This window comes from Aethalodelphis obliquidens, unplaced genomic scaffold, assembly GCF_003676395.1.
Source record: "Aethalodelphis obliquidens isolate GAN/ISIS:26980383/991018 unplaced genomic scaffold, ASM367639v1 scaffold28, whole genome shotgun sequence".
Classification (NCBI taxonomy): Eukaryota; Metazoa; Chordata; class Mammalia; order Artiodactyla; family Delphinidae; genus Aethalodelphis; species Aethalodelphis obliquidens.
This window is the reverse complement of record NW_020837972.1, coordinates 12,248,826-12,262,971: the sequence shown is the minus strand read 5'-3', so window position 1 is coordinate 12,262,971 and position 14,146 is coordinate 12,248,826. Positions and strand designations below refer to the sequence as shown.

Below are 14,146 nucleotides of genomic sequence, written 5' to 3'. Positions count from 1 at the left end.
AGCCCTTGAATCCAGCTGTACCTAAAGCCCATACTGTTACCTGAACCAAATAAAGTCCTTCTTTTACTTAAGCTGTATTTGGCTTGGTTCACAAATAATTTCAACCAAAAAGTTCTGCTTGATGATGCTTTTGTGTCTGGCTTCATAACGTTGCCCTGAGAGGCACCAATTGTCACCTAATGCTGTTTACATTTTAAATATCCATCGTCATCTGGCATCTGAGAAAACCCTTCTTGAATCAGCCCATGCATCTGGGGTCCAATCAACCTATAGTTAATGGCCACAGTGGGCTCTGTAGCTGCCACCCCAAGATCCCTTCTACCAGTTCTGGGTGCCATCCTGCACCTTTGTGTGCTTTGTGGCACCCGACACCTTCAGAGGCCTGGGCCTCCTCAGTGGAGTGCCTGAGGTCTCCCACCCCCCACATTGGCCCACAGCCGGGAGCACAGAAACCTCAGGGTGGGACAAACTCTGAGATGCAGCTGATGCTCCGGAACTCCCGGCAGGACCAAGCTGAGCTGGGACTTCTCTGAGAGTCGCCCTCTTGCTGGGCTTCATCCCCTCCCTCTTCTGTTTCACTCATTCCCTTACTAGTTTCTCCTGGGAGCACTTCCTTAATAAATCAAGCGCCAACTCAACGGGATCTACTTTGGGGAAAACCTGCCATCAGATGACCACCCCCTGCATGAAGTGTGTCTTCGAATTTGTCCTAAAACAGGTCCACCTGGCTTTAAGGGGCAAACGGAGACTCAAGACCGTGGATGTAACTTTCAACGACAGATCATATTTATTGGCAGAATGGAACTTAAGGGGACATTAAAAACACCGAAGGCAGCTCTGTTTGGCCCAGAGCAAAAGTACTAAAAGATTCCAGGACTCCCTTTTTACATTTTCTCTTTCCAACCCCAAGTCTTGGCAGCCTGGAAGTCTCCCAGTACACACTCCCCTAAGGAAGGTAATGAACCTATTCCATCCAGGTCCAGAGCTTGCTTTTTTTCATCTCATATTTATTATGGTCAAGACCTTTTACGTTAGGAGGGTCATTTACAAAGACTTCGTGGAACTTGAGTCAGTGAGTCATAAAATATTAAGAACAGGATTCTGCGACCTGACACTCGATTAATCCTGCTTCTAACAGATGAGCTGCAGAGCCGAGACAGGTAAAAGAGGGTGGCATTGTTCTTCCTTTCCAACGGTGGCTCTTGGCTGCTTCTACTAAAAACTCGTGCTAGGGAAAACATGCTGCTTTATGTTTGGAAACCTCTGCCCTGGCCACGGTTCCTCCCTAAAGCAGAAGTTAAATCCTCCCACCCAAAAGAAAACCTCCAGACATGACTTTCCCCCCAGAGGGGAGGGAATGAATAAATAAAATCCTAAAGGAAATCATCCCACCTGCCCCTGAGTGTTCCCCACATGGGACACCCTTTAGAGTGTCAGGGACATGGCTCATTATTTGTGGAATGTTAGAGGTTTTTTTTGGTGGCATGAGTGTAATTGACAAAACCGTTGGGGTATTCACCAGTAATCTACATTGTTAGTTTCCCTGGTTCCAGTAGACAATACACTAGGCTTTGTCACCCTGGAGATGGCTCCAGGGAGGTGAAGTGACTTCTCAAAGTCGTGCAGGGTTTGGAATCAGAATTCCAGGCCTGACTCCCCACAGATCGATCTATCTGCTCTGTCACATGCTGCCACTTTAATAAGTAAGTCTTCTCCAGCTGCAATTTCTCATGCTTCTTTGATGGCATCTGCAGGCAGGGCGATCTTTCTGATAAAAACCAGTTGCAGAAGCTCCTGTTGCTTCCCTTCAGTTCTTCCTCAAGGCAGGGGGTACAGAGCAGCCAAATCTGCCTGGCCCCATTTCCCTCCACTTCCCCTTCCGAGCTGATTATCCAGGCAAGTGGGATTGTAACATCGCGGCCATTGCCATAGTAACAGAGCTTGAAAGATGCCACGCTGCCCTGGAAGGGATGTCTTGCTGGGTATCAGGAAATAGCCAGGGATGTCAGGCAAAGGAAAAGGTCCTGGCTTGACAGCACACAGGAGTGAATGCTCTGAATCTCTTGGGGACAGGATGGGCATGTGAATACTGGCTGAGAGTGCGGTGGCAGCAAGGCTCCCACCATTTCTCCTGGGGCTTCCTCGCTAACCTGCTCAGTAGCCACACAGATTGCTTGCTCTGTAATGCCGTTGGCGCTAGCCTGTTGTGCTGAGGTTGACAATGAGAGAATAGAGTTGGGAGACGGGTAGGGCACACAAGATTCCAGTGGCTTCTAAGGGATCACCTGTGCCTTCTCCTCCCAGATTTCAGGGCAGGGAGGGTCTCACGGGTGGAGAACTTGTGTTACAGAAATTAGTAGCTCTGGTATAGAGATTCCAGAAACACTGATCACTGCTGTGCTCTATACCACCACCCTGGCTTGTGGAAAAATCCATAACATGGATCACGCCTTTTGCTCTGAAGGCTACCAGGGGAGAAGGCAATGGCCACAGGAGCTGTTGACAAGCCTGAGTCTTAAGTGAGGGACAGGACAAAAGGAGGAGGAGAGAAATAAAGATGGGAGTGGACACCCCATGACATCTGCATCTGCACCAGAAATGGCCTTTCGTGATAGCCAATCACGATTGAGCATCCCCGCCACAGTCCAGCTAAACAGCAGTTTTAAGGACCAAGTCTTTCCATGGACCCAACCACGACTAGATTTCAGGAGCTAGTGTTCACTATTAGCATTCTCAGTGCAGTCCAAATCGAACGTGCTATGCACCTGAGCCACTGACGGGCGTCAGAATCACCTCTTGTGCTTTTAAAGAAACATGTCTGGGAGGCCCCACACCTGAAGTGTCTGAGCAGTGGGTCAGCACGTGGTTAAGAGTCAGGCTCTGAAGCCAGACAGGCCCGGGCTGGAAACTCGGTCCATCATTGCTCACTGGGTGACCCTGGGAAAGTTTCCACATGGAGCTCTATGCCTCAGTTTCCTCATCTGTGAAACAAAGGAAACAACAGTACCTCCGCCATAGGGCTCTTGTGAGGATTACAGGGGGTCGTCCGGGCAGGAGGCTCAATGCTGTGCCCAGCTCACACTAAGCGTCTGGTACACGTAGTTACTGTAGGTATAAGGTGGGGCTCAGCATTTGTATTTGGAAAATACGTCACAGTGATTCTCATCTGCGGACTTGGGCCATTTAGGGGGAGACAGCATCTCCAGGCCTCTCTCTAGTTTGCAGCATCAGGTATTAGGTCACCACGAGTTAAAATAATCAACAGGTGGGACTTGGTCCATTACCAGTTCCTTGACTTGGAGGGAAGTGGGAGACCTACATAGGTGGAGACCGAGTCTGAGTGAGAAGGCGTCCCCATGTGTAGGGGTAGGATGCACACACCATGATCAGAGCAAGAGAAGAAGGTGAAGGTGGGGAAGGGGACAGGGGCCTGGCTTTAGAGGAAGAGATGGAGAGAGGCAGGAAGGAGGACAGTCAGTGCTTGAGGACTTTTTCCCAGGAAGCCCCCGGCGTTGGACCCAACACCGCTGACCCTCCGTCATCTCCCTGGTGTGCCTGGGAGCACTGATGCTGCAGTCTTCAGCCCTAGTACACCTGGAAGTGTGCCGAAGTGGCCCCGTCCTTCCAGCAGCGCAGGGTATCCACGGCAACCGAGCGGCAGAGCGGGCAGGTGCGCTCACGGTCCAGCCAGAGGCAGAGGCACTCCTCACAGAACACGTGCTGCGGGGACAGCAATCAGGACCATTGGGGTCACTTTCCCAAGCATCCACCCTGTGCCCGTCTCGGTCCTAGGAGCTGGAAGCCAGTAGCGAGCAAAACAGACAATTCCTGCCCTCACGGAACTTGTATTCTAGCTGGGGAGACAAATAGCAAGAGGAATCTCTAAGAGGCAGAGTTTGCCAGTGGTAAGTGCTCAGATGGAAAAGCAGGGAAGGGGGGATAAGAGGGCTTGGGAGGCCTGTGATGGTGAATGGGGTGGCCTGGAAGGATGTTCCTGAGATACTGATATTTAGGGAAAACTTGAAGGAGGGTGAGGAGTGAGCCCTGGTGATATCTGGGGAAAGAGTGCTCCAGGCAGAGGGAATAGCACGTGCAAAGGCCCCGAGGCAGGAGTGTGCCTGGTGTGCCCGAGGAACGGCAAGGAGAGTGGGGCTGAGCCTGGGGGTAGAGGGCGGGATGAGGTCAGAGAGTTGTGTAGGGCCTTGGGCGGGCTTTGGCTTTTATTCTGAGAGAAGCAGGGAGCCATGGCAGGGTTTTGAGTAGAGGGCTGACTTGATATGATTTGTATTTTGAAAAGATCCCTTTGGCAGCTGGGTTGAGAACAGACCACAGGGGTCAAGAGAAACATGGGGAGGCTGGAAACATTAACGGGTTCCACTACCCTCTGGCTACATAACTCGGACAAGTGATTTAACCTCCCTGTGCCTCTTTTTCCTCACTTGTAAAATGGGGATACTACTACTGCCCTCATAGGAAGATTAGCTAACATTAAAGTACTTTCACACGACAATCAAATGCACTATAGGATTCTTGATTGGATCCTGGATGTGGGAAAAACCCTAGCTATGAAGGATGTTGAAGACGATTAGAGAAATTTGAATATATATTTGAATATTAGTATTTTATATCAATTAAAAATTTGATACTGTGATAGTAGAATTGTGGCTATGGGAGAGAATGTCCTTGTTCTTGGGAAATGGCTGCTGAAATATTTAGGGATGATAGAATCAAAATGTCAGCCACTTATTCTCAACAGGTTTAGGGGGAAAAATCTATACTAAGAAAAGGCAATGTGGTAAAACGTTCACGATTAGTGAATCTAGATAAAGGATAAAAGGTTGTTCATTCTACTATCCTTCAACTTATCTGTAGGTTTGAGATTTTTTAAAATAAAATTGATAATATAAAAATCCAAAAATATGTTTTTTAAAAAAAGGCACTTAGACCAATGAATGCCTGGCAAATAATAAGTTTTCTGTAAGTGTTGGCTTGGCTACTATACAGTAATAGTTATTATTACATTATATGTGTTTATTGTTTATTATCTGTCTCTCCATGGCAGACTGTAAGCTTCTTATAAACCCATTCTGGCACAGTATGCAGTAGGTGCCTAACTGTAGAAAGTGTTCTAAAGAAGTGCTCCATGATGCTACAGGAGTATGTTACAGGGGGACTAGTCTGATCTAGGGGGTAGTCGAGGAAGGCTTCTTGGAGGTGGTGACACTTGTGTTGAAGCCTGAAGGATGTCCGGGAGTTAACTAGGTGACGAGAGGGGGTGGGGGCTACAGCATTCCAGGCTGAAGGGAACAGATGTGCAAAGCTCCCAAGGATGGCCAATGTGGCTACAGTGAGGTGGGTGTAGGGGAGTGTGGGAGAGGAGGTGAGCAGGGCACACAGAGTCTGGATGTCCATGCCCAAATTCTCACCATGGGCTGAAGGGCAGGACCCAGGGGTCAGCAGACCCAGCGGGCCCCAGGAGGGCAGTGACTGCTACTGTTGTCTTCCCACTGCCCAGCCCTGAGCCTGCACAGAGCAGGGGTTCTGACAATGCCTTTGCAGGCAGGTTAGGTGGGAGATTCTTGAGATTCTAGGATGATGAAGACCTGGTCCCTGGCCTCCAGGAGCTCACAGTTCCCTTCTCAGATCATCAGGCAGGACCAAATCTGGTGCCGAATTAAGAGATTCAAAGAACGCAGGACCACCCAGGGGCTGGGCTGGAGGAGTTCATGACCCAGGACTGCCTCTAGCATTTGGAGAAAGGAATAAGACCCTACAGAGGGAAGGGGAGGAGGGGTCCTTCCAAGCTGGGTGGGTTTGTGGTCAGTGGAGAATGCAGGTGGTGCTGGACTGTTAACAGCTCCCTGGCTGTGTCTCCTGGAGCACGGAGTTGGGAGAGGTGTCCCTAGGGTGGGACAGGCTACCCCACCCTGATCCCAAGTTCTATCCAGACTCCCCACGTCTTGCTCAAAGATTAAGAGCAGGCTCGCTGAGCCTGTCTCCTTCTCTGTAAAACAGGGCTACTATTTCCCCCACACGGTATCTGTAAGGACGCAAACAGGTAAAGCCCATCACAAAGCGTCAAGTGTGAGGCACGTGTAAGGAACAAATCAACGGGGGTCGTTATAGTCTTGCCCTCTTTCCTTTGCATCACCAGCCCTCTGAAACCAAACTCCTGGTAGTGACCAAGAACCGGAGGGCAGTTTGTTCTGGAACATACTCTGACCCTTCTCTTTGGCAAGGAGGGCTTTAAATACGGCAGATTTCTGACTTCGTGTTCAAAATGCCCTTTCCCTGACCCCCCTGTAGGCTGGCAGGAGGCATGCCATAAATACTGTGGAGTGACCGATCAGGCGAGTGTGCTCCGTCTGAGCGGAGAGTTCTAACCTCTGGACATGCTCAGTGTCTGCCTGACTAGCTCCAACTGACAATCTGCTTCTTGGGCCCCAGCTCTGGGAGGTGGTGGTAGGTGGTGGGTGTGAGTGACCCACTGAGCTTAATTTGATGGCCCTTTGAAGGCGAGATAGGATGTTCCTTTAGCCCAGTGGGCTCTTCATCTATCCATGCATGCATCTGCCCTTCTATCCATCAATCCAACTATCCATTCATCCACCCATCCATTCCCCCATCTACCCATCTATTCACCCACCCATCTGTCAAGCCATTTGCCCATCCACCCAGTCACCCCACACATTTATCTTTATCCACCCACCTTTGCACTCACCCACACACCCCTCCACTTGGCTACCATCCATCTCCATCCCAGCCATCCATCTATCTCCTCTATTCCATCCATCCAACCATCCATCCACCCATCCATCCATCCATCCATCCATCCAATGTTTACTGAGTCAGTACTGTGATTCCACTACTGAGAAAGACAGACATGGTCACCACTCTCAAGTGGCTTATAATTTGGCAAAGAGGAGACAGACCTTACACAACCAGTTGCCCAATTAATCATCTAGCTGACAACTGAGATAAGTGCTATGAAGGAAAAACACAGGATCTGCAAGGACATGTAGCTGGGGGCACTGACGAGACTGGGGAAACAGAATCAGAGAAGCCTTTATTGAGGATGTAAAGGCTCATTACTGACTCATTCATTCATTTGTTCATTCGTTCAGGGCATTTAGGAATTAACAAGGTCCTTTCACCTGTGGAAGTGCCCTTCTAAGCCCGGCTCACAGCAGCAGAGGAAGATTGAGACGTGTGCTAGGCCTGGCCACGTATGTGGGCTTCAACCACCACTGGATGTGGCCCCTGCCCCTGGATCTGGGGTGACGGTGTCTTGTCCAACCCTACCCACTAATTCTAATCCAGCTGTGGGAAGACGTAGTGGTACCGGGAGAAGAACGGGAGAGAAGCAAACAGACTAAGGCTTGGAGAGACTGCCAGCAAGGAAGAAGAAAAGCTTTCACCTTGACATCCTGTTCAAAGAATTGCTGCTACCAAAAAGGAAATACAGATGCTCTGAAGCATATGAGAAGATGCTCGTCTGCTCTCATAATTAGGCAAATGCAAATGAAAACTGCACCAAGATAGTGTTTGTCACCTGTCAGATTGGCGACGCTCAAAAAAGGCTTCATAACACGGTATGTTGGTGAGGGAGGAGAGCCAAGAGGGTGCGTCATGCTCCACACTGGGGTTGCAAACGGATACACTCTTTATGGAGGGCGATTTAGCAACATCTGTCAGAACTGCATACCCTCTGACCCAGTAATTCCACCACTAGGAATCTATCCTACTAAGAGCTTGCACACATGTGAAATGGTATACGTGCCAATGAGAGCTAATATTTATGGAACCCTGACCACGCACCAGGCATGGTTCTAAATGCTTCACCTGAATTAACTCATTTAATCAACACGATGAGTCCAGGTAGGTGCTATAGATCTCCCTATTCCTGATCTCTCATAACAGCCATATTTGTCATAACAAAAGATTATGAACTGCTAAATGCCCATCAACAGGAGAATGGTTAAACAAATTATGGTCTATCCATAAAATAGGATGTTACACAAATAAGGAACAATCTCTTCAGGCAGAGTTTCAAGTCAAAAAGAAAAGATGCAGAATGCAGCTTGGGTAGAATGTGCCACAACTTATGTCTTTTTGGAAAAGATATGTTTGTGTATATGTGTGTGTCTATATATTTAAATTCTGCAAAGCATCTCTGGGAAGATATAAAGGAAACTTTCCCAGTTGCCCATGTGGGTATTTAGGGGCCTAGGGAGCTGGGGATAAGGGTAGGAACCCTGTCACCACTTCCCTTTTTGTATCTTTGAAATATTTTTTTAATGAACTTTTTATTTTGGAATAATTTTAGACTTACAGAAAAGTTGCAAAGGTAGTACAGACAATTCTTGTATGACCCCTCACCCAGTGTCAGTATCCCCTAGTACTATCCTCTTGCATCACCGTGGTACATTTGTCAAAGCTAAGAAATCCACACAGATGCATGACCATGGACTAAACTCCAGACTTTCTTCAGATTTCATGAGGCTAGTTTTTCTCTCCTGTTCTCTCTGTTACAGGTCCCACACTGCGTTTAGTCATCATGACTTCTTCATCTCCTTTTTGAATTTTTGAGTCAAACAAATTTACTCTCAATTTAAAAATAAGTACAGTTAAACATTAAAAACGAACCTCCTAAACACCCCCAAACAGCAAAACCAAAAAAATTCTGCTGATGCCGAAAGAGGACCCCACCTCCTGTCCTCCTACCCCTGGAAGGTGCGGGGGAGCCCTATGCTCTCCCATTCCTTCTAGTCTGTAGGCTACGCCTCCTCCGAAGTCTTCTCAGCCTCCAACTCGTCGCTCTCTGGCCTGGTCCCCTGGGACACTGCATGACTCTCTCTTACACAGCACTTATCACTGCCTGCCTTGTTTCATAGTTATTTATGTATGCATCTGTTTCCCCAAGGAGACCGTGTGTTCTAGAGAAGGGGACAGGGTCTATGTGCCCTCTGCCTGCCTCCCCTCCCCGGTATCTGATAGGATGCTTTGACTCATACACATTTGCTGAATTGATATCTTAGCCCCTTATGTGGGGAGGAGGGGGAGGGGGAGAGCAGGGAGGAGGCAAAGGGATACATTTAGGCAGTTAAAGGTAACTGACCAGTACTGACTACTATGGGTTGGTGACCCACAACTAATAATGAAAACAAACAGTAATAATAATTATAATGATACTAATAACTGTAATAATCGTAAGTTTTAGGGCTGAATAATTAAAATTTAGCTCTTTCCAGAGATGATCTCATTTAATCATAATAATAACTCTATAAAGTAGGCATTATTATGATACCCATTTTATAAATGAAAACGACCAAGGCTCAGGGAGATGGACTGAGCCACTCGGGGTCCACTGCTGCTGAGATTCAAACTCAGGCTATTCTGACACTATACCCTACTGAAATGTTCATTTTCTACGTTTTACCACTGAAATCAAAGCTCAGAGAGGTGAAGTAAACCTGCCCAAGGGCAGCCAGCTAGTAAAAGGCAGAACTGAGATTTGACCTTGGGTCTGAGGGACTCCAGGCTTGACTACACTGTTCCCAAAGACCCATCCCAGAGCCCCAAGGTTTGGTCATTTGGTTTTGGTCAAGCGTCCCATGCAGGCACTTGGGACTTCTGCATGGGGCAGGGCCCTGCGGTCCCCCAACCTCCGTCTCCAACGGCCCCGCCCAGCCCTGCTCACCTGGCACATAAGGATCAGAGGCTCTCGGAACTCAGCCTGGCAGATAGCACAGATATCACCAGCTTCTGTGCACTGCTGCCCAGTGGCCCGGACTCCATAATTCTGTTTGATGGAAGGGAGAGAGACACAGACACAGCTGTGGTCGCTCGCTGGAGAGACACCCTCAGAAGCACAGCAAGGTCTGTTTCCGGCTCCTGGCTCCTGTGACCTCGGTCAGGACCATTGGAAGCCAACTCACCTGAGAGGTGCAGAGAAGCTTCAGGGCTTTCCTAACTCCACCCACGCGGCCACAAATGTCGAAAGACTGAAAGGAGAGCGAGGTGATGGCTGAAAAGTATCCAAGGATCGTTCGGGATCTCTCTCACCATTCCTGAACAACCACCATGGACCCTCCTCATCTGTGACTCCAGACATTTTCAGGGCACATCCTCCCATCTGAAACTCCTCATTCCCATCAGTTTTGCTTGGCTTTTGTCTTGCTGCCTTCCATCAGCAGTCTCCCCTGCCAGTGGGGCCAGGATAGCGAATATATGGCATGCCTACTGTCTTTTCCCCCTCCCAAGCCCCAGGCAGGCATTGCTAATTGATCACAGCACTCTTCTTCTGAGTCAGGGCATAATCGTTCTTCTCTGTCCAGCACTCCAGTCAGCCACTGCCAGCAGATCAGAATCAGTAGAGGCAAAATAAGCCCCAGTGGTTGACAGTGCATGGGTTGCCCGGCTAGTCCTGCTTGGAGGAAGGAAAGGGAACACATGCATTCCTCTAGAATTCTCTAAAGCCTTAAATAGATAAGGGAAAAGAAAGAGGAGGATGTGTGTGTTGTTAGGGAGGAAAACCTGATTTGTACTAATGATGAAAAGAGAAGCACTGCATACTGATTTGCAGAGCTGAGGGTATGCAATTTAAGAGGAACAGAAAACAAATTCTGTAGCAGTGTTGTCGGTGGGTTGAGAGCTCCAGACTTGGACGCTGGTTCTGTGATCACTAGCTGAGTGATGCTGGGCAAGTGACTTCTCTCTGAGCCTCAGTACCCTCGCCCATAATCTAGGAGTGATAATGGTATGTATTTTGAAGGGTTGCTGTGAAGAGGACGACATGAAATGATGGCATATGGTGAGGTTTATGGGCAAGAAATTAGGATGGCTGTAACCATAAAAAGGAGTGAAGTACTGATATAGGCTGTGACGTGGAGGAACCTCGGAAATGACGCTAAGTGAAAGAAGCCAGACACCAAAGGTTACATAGTGAATGATTCCATTTATATGAAATGTCCAGAAAAGCTAAATCCATAGGGTCTTCAGAAAGAAGACTAGTGGTGGCCAGGCACGGGCGGAGGAATGAAGAGTGACTGCTTCACGGGTACAGGGTTTCTTTTTGGGGTGATGAACGTGTCTTGGAACTAGACAGAGGTGGCAGTGGCACAACACTGAGAATCCGCTAAATGCCACTGAATTGTTCACTGTAAAATGGTTAGTGGTTAATTTTGCGTTGTGTGAATTTAATTTTTCAATGAAACAAAGAGATGAGGGTGTTATTCTGGGCTCCCCACTTGCCCTCGCTGCCAGGCCCAGCTAGTGAATGGGTCTTCCTCAGGCCAGCCCTCCAGCCTCCCCCAGGCCACCTCACCTTGCAGAGGCTGTAGAGAACGATCAGGACCCCTCCGAGGAAGTAGCTGTTGGAGGCATCGTCACCCATGATGTATTTATACCACAGCTGGATGGGAACGAGTGATCGGAACAGCTGGCTCAACTCCTCGATGACCAGATAGAACTTTCCCTGCAACCACACAGAAAGCATCAATTATGATTAGCAGTAAAGACCCAAAGGACCCAGCTGGGGGGCCCCCCAGCCCGGGGAGTAATGACATTCCAGGTCACAGGCAGCCCATTAATCAGCTTTGTAAAGCACTCAGGCCTGCTTCTAATGGGCCTGCAATGTGGCCGGGGAGACACGGCCCCTGCCCGCTGCCCTCGCCCGCTGCCCACCAGCCCAGTAGATCAACACTCTGGGGATCGCGTCTCAGGGAGGGAGAAACTGGACACCTTTGGCCGAGGGTTGGAGTGTGGGTCACTCCCTGGTGCCTGCTGTGGCTTTGGGGGCTCAAAGCCAATCATGGGGGCACAGTCCTTGGCCCTGCACTCGGATCACTGTCATCTCTAGGGGGCTGACCCAGGCATCGAGGGCGACTGCCCTCAGCGGCGTGGGCAGGGCGGACCACAGGATGCAGGAAGGACAGGCAGAGAAGAGGAGAGGGGGGAAGACGTGTTCTCGTTCCCAGCTGCCCCACCTACTGTCTCCAAGGAGGCGGGATCATATCTGGTGAAAGAACATGGACTTGGGTTCTCAGACCTGGGGGACTCAGAACCTTATCCTGCTGCACGTTCGTGAGCCTCACTGTGCTCATCTACAGAATGGGAATCACAGCTGCTACCTTCTAGGGTGGCTCTGAAGGTTAAAGGGAATAAACAGGAAAAGCATCTAGCGTTCTCTTTCTCTTCCTCTTTTGGCTTTTATTCAAGTCCCTCAAGCTTTCTGGGGCCTGTGCTATAAAATGGACAAGAAAATAACCCACCCTGTCGTGTCTAATAAAGTTAAACAGACACCTGCTTAGGACTCAGTAATTCCACTCCCAGGTGTGCACCTGAGAGAAATGAAAACATATGTCCATCTGCAGGCGAACGTTCACAGCACCTTTATTCATAATATCTTGAAGCTGGAAACAGCCCAATTGTCCATCAATGGAAGAATGGATAAACAAATTGTGGTATATTTATATAATAGGACATTACTCAGCAATAAAAAGGGAACAAATGTTTGCAATACACAGCAACATGAATGAATCTCAAACATTCTCTCCTGTCAAAGGAGACAGATACAAAAGAGTACATAGTGGGTAATTCTGATTAATATGAAGTCCTAGAATAGGTAACATAAAACTGCACTGAAGACTTCCCTGGTGGTGCAGTGGTTAAGAATCTGCCTGCCAATGCAGGGGACACGGGTTCGAGCCCTGGCCCGGGATGGTCCCACATGCCACGGAGCAACTAAGCTGTGTGCCACAACCACTGAGCCTGCGCTCTAGAGCCCACGAGCCACAGCTACTGGGCCTGTGTGCCACAACTACTGAAGCCCGTGCGCCTAGAGCCCGTGCTCCACAACAAGAGAAGCCACGGCAATGAGAAACCTGCGCACCGCAACGAAGAGTAGCCCCTGCTCGCCCCAACTAGAGAAAGCCCGCGCGCAGCAACGAAGATCCAACGCAGCCAAAAATAAAAAATAAAGTTAAAAAAAATAAACTGCACTGATGGAAATAAGATCAGTGGTTGCCTGGGGTGAGCTGGGGGAGGAATGACTGCAAGGGGGTGTCAAGGAATTTTGGGGGATGAAAGAAACTGTAGATTGTATATGTAAATTTTGTATTTTATATAGTGATGGGGGTGGTGGTTACACGTAGGTATACATTTGCCAAAACTCACTGAAACGTGTGCTTCAAATCTATGCATTTTCTTGTACAGATATACAATGTTATACACCTCAATAAAGTTGATTGAAACAAATAAACAAACATAGAAACAAATAGTACCGCCCCAAGCATACACAGCCTTAAAGATGTGAATAATCTTGGCTCCGGCAATTCTACTTCTAGGAATTCATCCTAACAATCAGGGATATGTGCTAATAGATATGCCAGTAGGAATGGCCACTGCAGCATTCTTTGAAACAGTACAAACAAAAACACGTAACAACTAAATGTGCAAAAAGAGGGTCTGGTTATGGTAGGGATCGATAATGCAAAGCCATACAGCCAATCAAATATCATCCTGAAAAGGAGTGACTTTGCAGTGAAGAGATCCACTACATACTGCCTTAACCAAGTGATCAAGGTTAACATCCCCAGTAATAAGTCATATTGAAGCCTAAACCCCTGATAAGATGCCCTGAGAAAAATACAGCATCATCCTGTGTATTCTGGTCAAAAACTTACAAGCTCAATTGAATCATAAAAAACGAGACAAAGCCAAACTAAGGAACATTCTACAAAATAACTGCCCAGCATTCTTCAAAAGTGTGAAGGTCATGAAAGACAAAGAAAAGACCAAGGAATTGTTAGATTAGAGAGGACTAAGGAGACATGACAAATAAATGCAACGTGGGATCTTAGATTCGATCCTAGACCAGGAAAAAGACATTTGTGGAACAACTGGCAAAATGTGATAAGGTCTGTAGTTTAGTTAATAATAACGGTACCAATGTGAATTTCCTGGCTTTGCTAATTGCACTATGGTTATATTAGATGTTAATATTAGGGGAAGCTGGGTGATGGATATATGGGAACTCTCTGTATTATTTTTGCAACTTTTCTCTAAGTCTAAAATTATTTCAAAAGAAAAAGTTAGAAAAGAAATCATCCTGGTGAAGGATATCTATTAATTCAGGGAAGTGCTA

The 14,146-nt window shown here is 48.0% G+C and overlaps 1 protein-coding gene across 4 annotated transcripts in view; it reads right to left on the bottom strand.

Annotated features, from left to right (window-relative positions):
- Positions 1–2,904: 2,904 nt before the first annotated feature.
- RNFT2 (ring finger protein, transmembrane 2) overlaps positions 2,905–14,146 on the bottom strand; it is a 60,284-nt gene continuing 49,042 nt past the window's right edge. For 2 of the 4 annotated variants that reach the window (XM_027124684.1, XM_027124687.1), the window contains 4 exons: positions 11,327–11,476; positions 9,939–10,004; positions 9,701–9,802; positions 2,905–3,720 (listed from right to left, as the gene is read on the bottom strand). In XM_027124684.1, the coding sequence (XP_026980485.1) occupies positions 3,586–3,720; positions 9,701–9,802; positions 9,939–10,004; positions 11,327–11,476 (453 nt within the window). In that variant the 3' untranslated portion in view covers positions 2,905–3,585. The remainder of the gene's footprint in view (positions 3,721–9,700; positions 9,803–9,938; positions 10,005–11,326; positions 11,477–14,146) is intronic. The other 2 variants (XM_027124686.1, XM_027124685.1) reach the window with 2 other exon arrangements.